This window comes from Rosa rugosa, chromosome 4 (assembly GCF_958449725.1).
Source record: "Rosa rugosa chromosome 4, drRosRugo1.1, whole genome shotgun sequence".
NCBI classification, from domain to species: Eukaryota; Viridiplantae; Streptophyta; class Magnoliopsida; order Rosales; family Rosaceae; genus Rosa; species Rosa rugosa.
Window position 1 is genome coordinate 15,761,065 of NC_084823.1, and position 6,630 is coordinate 15,767,694.

General features: G+C 37.0%; 2 protein-coding genes and 1 long non-coding RNA gene across 3 annotated transcripts; all 3 read left to right on the forward strand.

Moving 5' to 3' along the window:
* The first annotated feature begins 248 nt into the window (after positions 1–248).
* LOC133707036 (uncharacterized) lies at positions 249–1,029 on the forward strand. Its single transcript, XR_009844873.1, has 2 exons — positions 249–439; positions 743–1,029. It is a non-coding gene; the product is annotated as an uncharacterized LOC133707036 (long non-coding RNA).
* Positions 1,030–2,713: 1,684 nt separating this feature from the next.
* LOC133744412 (protein FAR1-RELATED SEQUENCE 5-like) lies at positions 2,714–3,790 on the forward strand. Its single transcript, XM_062172524.1, has one exon. It carries the CDS (start codon positions 2,714–2,716, stop codon positions 3,788–3,790), a length of 1,077 nt encoding a protein of 358 aa, XP_062028508.1.
* A 184-nt stretch (positions 3,791–3,974) lies between these two features.
* On the forward strand, positions 3,975–6,630 carry LOC133744413 (protein FAR1-RELATED SEQUENCE 5-like). The gene is made up of 3 exons (XM_062172525.1): positions 3,975–4,776; positions 4,881–4,978; positions 6,622–6,630. The coding sequence occupies exons 1-3, from the start codon at positions 3,975–3,977 to the stop codon at positions 6,628–6,630; spliced, it is 909 nt and encodes a 302-aa protein (XP_062028509.1).

A 6,630-nucleotide genomic window follows, 5' to 3' on the forward strand; every position in this document is an offset into this window, starting at 1 on the left:
TACTCTTCTCATCGGAGATAAAAATTTTGTTGAAATCCCCAAAACACATCCATGGAATCACGGACATCTTGACGTATAACAACCCATGTGATTGATAACTTGACAATCGAACCCCTCCATTTGTTGACTTTCAGTTTCATTCCATAATTTCAACTCCTAGACTTTTTAACATATCCTTCTCCTAGTATTTGATAAGATTGTAGCTCCTTTGAATTCAAAGTTCAAACTTGACTTTATATAGCCGGATGATCATGATCATATTGGTGGATTCACACCACAACATAATTGGGTTCAGAGTAGAAATTTTTTGATTCTTCTCTTTTTAATTGTTCCTAATTAGTATAAATAGGCGGCCTCTCCTCACAGCCTCAAAACCCGAAGCAAATTAACATGGCTAGAGACAAAAGTATGGGTGCAATAGTTCTTCTTCTTGTTTGTGGTATGATCCCTCACCTCTCCTCAACTATTGTCGTTGTAATTAAACCTTGTGTAATTAACTTGTCCTTCAAAGTACAGACAGAAACATATATTCATTGTAAATATGCAAATGTATATTTGTCAGATTAAGCAAGTACAGAAAGGATTGAAAAAATGTGAAACACTTCTCCAACTTTAACAAATCTACTTCTGAATAGCATGGTTTTTATAAAATTATAAACCCTATTGAGTAGTATATATATCGTGCATGATCACAAAGGTGTTTGCTTGATTATGAAGTTACGATCGGATAATGTATGTGCAGGTTCAATCCTACTGGGTATGAGTCCAACTGAGGCCTGCCCTCAAATTTGCTACGAGGCAGCTTATATGACTTGCCCGTCTTCAGGATCGACGCATATTTCTCCATCTTGCAACTGTTGCTTAGCTCCGGAGGTTGGCTGCAAAATTTACTACTCTGATGGAACTCTAATCTGTACTAAAACTTGAATATTAAGACGCATGATCATCATGCCCTGGTATTAATGGTTTTAAGTAATGAAGTAATAAAAACGAGAATAAGAAACAGACTTCGATGTCTGGGTTATATGACTTATATGAGTTATATCTTTGCCGTCCGATCTCTCTTTATGATTTCTACTTTTTTTTTATGTAATCTAAAAGAGAAAAATGAAAAGAAAAAAAGTAAAAAAAAAAAAAAAAACAACACACCAACGGTCAGCAACACCAAGCTACAATATTAAGAAGTTAACTGAATCTGAGCAATATATATAAACCCTAAGTATATTGAAATAGGTGTGTAGTATACTGCCTGGGAACAAGATCGATGCGTCCATGAGGATGATGGCATTTTATTAGTATAAGAACACTAACAACACCAATGAGATTCCAGAACCCTTAATCAGTTCCACATCAGAAAAATAAAGTCATATATACATTGATTAGTCCGTTAATGCAACCAGTACCACACACTAATTAATATTGTTGGATACATGTGTGTTGAACCCGTTGATGCTTCACCATAACAGTAAGGAAACTAGAAGAACTGCGTATGCGTGCAGTAATTAATATCACTTTACTGGTAGTTTTGGCTTCTTTGTAAATGTGCCTGTACTCGGTACTCTGAACATCCTAGTGAGGTGCGTCATTTTTGGGTAGATGGTCAAGGAGAATCTTTGTTGTCATTGATGCAAACAATGAGTGTCCTGGAGTCTCCCTCAATTTTGTTTATGTTAATAACCAGATTGCAATAATGAAGCTCTGCTTAGACATGCCTGTAAAACCTCACGCTTCAGCTACACATCATTAGGGTTCGGGTTCATAAGAAAGCATGAGAATCTCATCATCATAAAAACTTTATGAGTTTTTTACAGATGATCGAGAAACCAAAAGAAGACTGAATCATGCATGCTTAAGAATATGGTAAATAAAATAACCAAGTGACCACAGAACCAAGACTCAGAGAGTATCTCTTAACTACGAGAAATTCTTAGGTAGGGCACCCCCACCACGTCACATTTACGACGATCTATTCGTAGCCTGACACGTGTGATTTTTTTTCCACGCCAGATTGCTGCAAAAAAGGCTCCAAATTTCAATGTCCCGCCAAGAGTTTTGCCTAAATTAGAATTCCTCGACTATATCGAATCTGGGAACAACAAACGAGGCCTCTGTTCTCTCACCCTCACCCAATTCATCATCCTTTCTATTCCATTCCAGATTCACCAAAATAAACACAGCTCGACCTGTTAGTTCATTCTCATCGGTAAGGTATTCTCTTTTTAATTAATTCTTGTTGAATTTCTGTACTTCTTGTCTTCGTCAGTCTTTTCTTTCTTGTGAGTATTTCGTGTGAATGGGGTGGAGAGGAGATAGGTTGATTTTAGTCAGGATTCTGGAAATTGTGAGGTTTTGGAGGTGGGTTTTATTGGAATTGAAATCATTTTGAGGTTTGAGAGGTGGTTTTTGTTGGGTTTCAATCTGGGCATTTCAATTGTTTTGCCATGGAAGTGGTGCAGAGGAAAGCTGCATGGACAAGATCGAGTTCCTTATAAACCAATCTTCATGCAATATAGAGAAGTCTTCTCTTCAACTTCCTAGGCGTAGTGATCATTGCTTAAGCTTGTCAATAAAAAGTGTTTGCCTTTTACGTTCAGTGAGCAAAAAAAAAAAAAAATTGCTTTCAACTTTATATGTTACTCGACCGGATAAGGCTATAATTGTTTCTTACATTGTATATTTGTTGTTTGACAGAGTTCAATTGGCTTGTAAAGGAATGGAGGAAACTATTGGAGACGAAGAAGAACTCAAAGTGGGAATGCAAGTACACTCTGATGATAAGGCTTACAATTTATATAACACCTATGCTGTGAGGAAGGGTTTCAGTGTTCGTAAAGGACATATTCGAAGAGATGCATCAAATGAAATCCATCAACGAGAATTTTTATGTTCAAAGGAGGGGTTTACAAGAGACGAGGATGTATTTCAACCAAACAAACACAGGAAGTTAGAAACAAGAGTGGGTTGTAAGGCTATGATATCATTTACAGTGAAAGGTGGAATATGGACAGTATCGCAGATCAATTCAGATCATAACCATGAGCTTGCAAAGCCCGACGAAAGGCAGTTTTTGAGATCAGGGCGAAAACTAACAGGTGCTTGTGGAAATATTTTTACTTCTATGTATGATGCGGGCATAGGACCAAAGAAATCATTTTTCTACATAGCAAATGAAGTGGGTGGTCCGGAAAATGTTGGGTGCACTAAGAAGGACGTCTATAACTACTTGCAAAGGAAAAAGAATGAAATGTTGGAAGCAGGTGATGCACAGAGTTTGCTGAATCACTTTAAGCGCAAACAAGGTGAGGATCCTAACTTTTTCTACTCAATGCAATTGGACCAATATAGCCGAATGACGAATTTCTTTTGGAGGGATAGCAGAGCAAAGCTTGATTATGATTGTTTTGGGGATGTTATATGCTTTGACACAACATTTCGTACGAACAAGTATAATTTGATTTGTGCACCTATAGTTGGAGTTAATCATCATTGGAGAAATGTTTTGTTTGGATGTGTTTTTTTATTAGATGAGACTACGGAGTCATTTGTTTGGTTGTTTGAGTCATTTTTGGAGTCAATGGGAAACAAAGCACCAAAAACTGTTTTCACAGATGAAGATAAAGCAATGGCAAATGCAATTGAAATAGTGTTTCCAAATGCATGTCATCGATTGTGCACTTGGCATATTGCCAAGAATGCAAGCAAGAGAATTGCTAGTTATCTTGGAAATCCTGAGTTCAAGAAACAATTCAACCATTGTTTACATGGATGTAGTACTGAAGTTGAATTTTGAGTTTCATGGGATAGCATGATTACTAGATATAATCTTGGAGATTATACTTGGCTTACAAAGTTGTATTCACTTCGACAAAAGTGGTGTCCAGCATTTAATTTGGATATTTTTTTCAGCAAAGATTAGATCAACTCAAAGGAGTGAAAGTACAAACAATGTGTTCCATGGAATCTCTACACACACAATGGAGCTCATTAAATTTGTTCATCACTATGAGAAAAAGATTGAAGAGAATCGTTTAGCAGAGTTGGAAGATGACTACCGTTGCAAAAATGGTGCACCACGTCCAAAAGTATGGAGTAAAATGTTAAGGAGTGCAGCCAAGGTTTATACTAACAAAATGTTTCAGCTTTTTGAAACAGAATTCTATGGCTGTATGGGAGTTAGACTAAAAGAAGTTTCCAGCCGGGATGGAGTTTATATATATCAAGCCATTGAAGATGGTCGTCAAAGTGTGCACAAGATTGAATATAATTCTACATCCTTGAACATTAATTGTTCTTGTAAGTCATTTGAGTCGCTTGGAATCTTGTGTCGTCATGCTTTGACGGTGTTTGATATGAATAATATCACTACTTTACCCACTCAGTATATCTTGAAGAGGTGGACTAAAGAAGCAAAGAAAGGGATTGTGGTTAGCAATAATACATGTGGAGGAACAAGTGAGAATTCAAAGTCTGCTAGAGGGTTGCGCCTTAGCGAATTGATGCATGAAGGAAATAGTGTGTATGACATAGCCTCACTGACCGGTTCAGGTACTGAAATTGTCAAGGATCTGTTAAAAGAGGCAATGAAGCGCCTTGAAAAAGATAAGGACACTATCTACGTGTTGGAAAATTTGAAGAAACTTGGTGACCAATCTGACTCTGGCATTCCTAGTAATGAGATACTAGTTTTGAATCCACCAAGTGCAAAGACTAAAGGAATGAAAAATGCTAGAATCAAAGACGTGAGGGAGATAAACCAACGGAAGAAGAGAACAAAAGGTATATATATATTTAATGATTCTCATTGTGTTGTTGTGTGTTTACTTAAGCTGCTCTTTTCTTCTTGAATAAAGTTTATATAGCTGAAATTTTTATTGATGCAGAACAAGAAAGCCAAGAAAACAATGATCCAAAAGCTCCAAATCATGTGTCTACATCTAATCATCAGTTTGGTATACTTAACACCTCATTTTATAATCAGGTATGCATTTTGAAACTTTCCATTTATGAGTTTTGATGTATTACAGAGGGAGTACTCTTACATGTCATTTTATGTTTTAGGGAATTTTGATTACTTAGCTTTTAACGTACACATGATGAAAATGAATATGTTACTAAACATATACTACTCCCCCAAAAAGGCCCAGAACAAGCCCAACTCACATGAGAGAGAACAAATAGAAGGGCAAGCCCTAAGGCCCAGCCCACCAGGCCGCATTGCAGCAGCCCAGAGAAGCTGAGACCACCCATCCCTTCTCGGCCTCTCTACCACACAGGTCAGCCGGAACTGGACTTCCAGGGGAGCAGCCTACCCCTCATTACTCCGATGGCTTCTAGTGTCTTTCAGCCATAGAAGCCCCCAAAATAGTTTAAAATGAACTAAAATAAAATCATTTTTTGCAATTTAGCCAACTTTCTCAACATGATTATTCTTGATCGAGGAAACAAAAGGTTTTCCATCACTGTTGATATATTATATATACGAACATTAAATTTTTTTATTTTTTTTTTTTATTTTTGTGAAGAATATACCTACATTAATTTGGTCCTCAAATGCGAGTCTCATGTACATCTCTAATATTAATCCTCGGAGCAGCATACATGTCGATCGACTTTCCCATCTTCGAGCCCTGGGCATGTTGCGCCTGCCGGCAATTGTTGCTTCTCCGGAGGTGGACTGAATCCTTTATAGTGCTAATATGGAGCTGCAAACTCGAATCTATGGCCGATACAATATGCATGCTTGCCATGTACGATCTGTGGCACCACTACTGCAACAGCCATCCATTGCTGCCGCTAATAAGCAGAGACTATATGCTTATTATACATATTTGGTTCTTCGTTCTGCACCCAAGGATCGGAATTTTCAGTTACTGTATTAATACAAGATGCGATGCATTCCTAAAAAATTCTAGTGTGAGCGCTCAGTTGATTAGTAGCTTGATGATGATTCAGAATCCGCTTCATTGTTGACTATCAATTTCATTCTGCATTTTTAAACTTTACGATTTTTATTTGATCATCAAAATATCTAATACCCCATCTTCAAGTCATTGACAAGACTAAGGTATCTATATATATTGATGAATGAATACGTAGCTTACTTGAATTCTAGGGCACAACCCTAATTTTGAATTGGACTTTGTTTTTTATTTTACTTTTTCAATACAAAAGATAAATCTTTAGGATCACAGGCCCAATACTCGCCATTGCTGCTATGGTTCTTCTCCTTGTTTGTGATAAAATCCCATACTTATCTCTTCATATATGTTTTTTTTTTTTTTTCGAGGAGAAACGATAATTACATTGATAATTGATGATGGTCTCATTCAAGCTTCAAGTTGTGGCTTTAAAAAGATTCAAGTAGAAAGTGATTCCGAGATTCTCATCAACTGCATCAATGGCACCTACTATATCCCCGGCCTAGAAAATCAAATCGATTATAGCAGATGTCAAGTTCCTTAGCTCATCCTTTGAAGACATTAATTCCAATCACATCTTTAGAGAAGCTAATTTTGTGGTAGATCGGTTAGCAAATTTGGGACACGACGTGTATGATCTGTGGACACGAAATTTACCTCATTTGGTGACTCATGTAATCTTATTTGATAACTTGAATGACAGGTGCCGTAG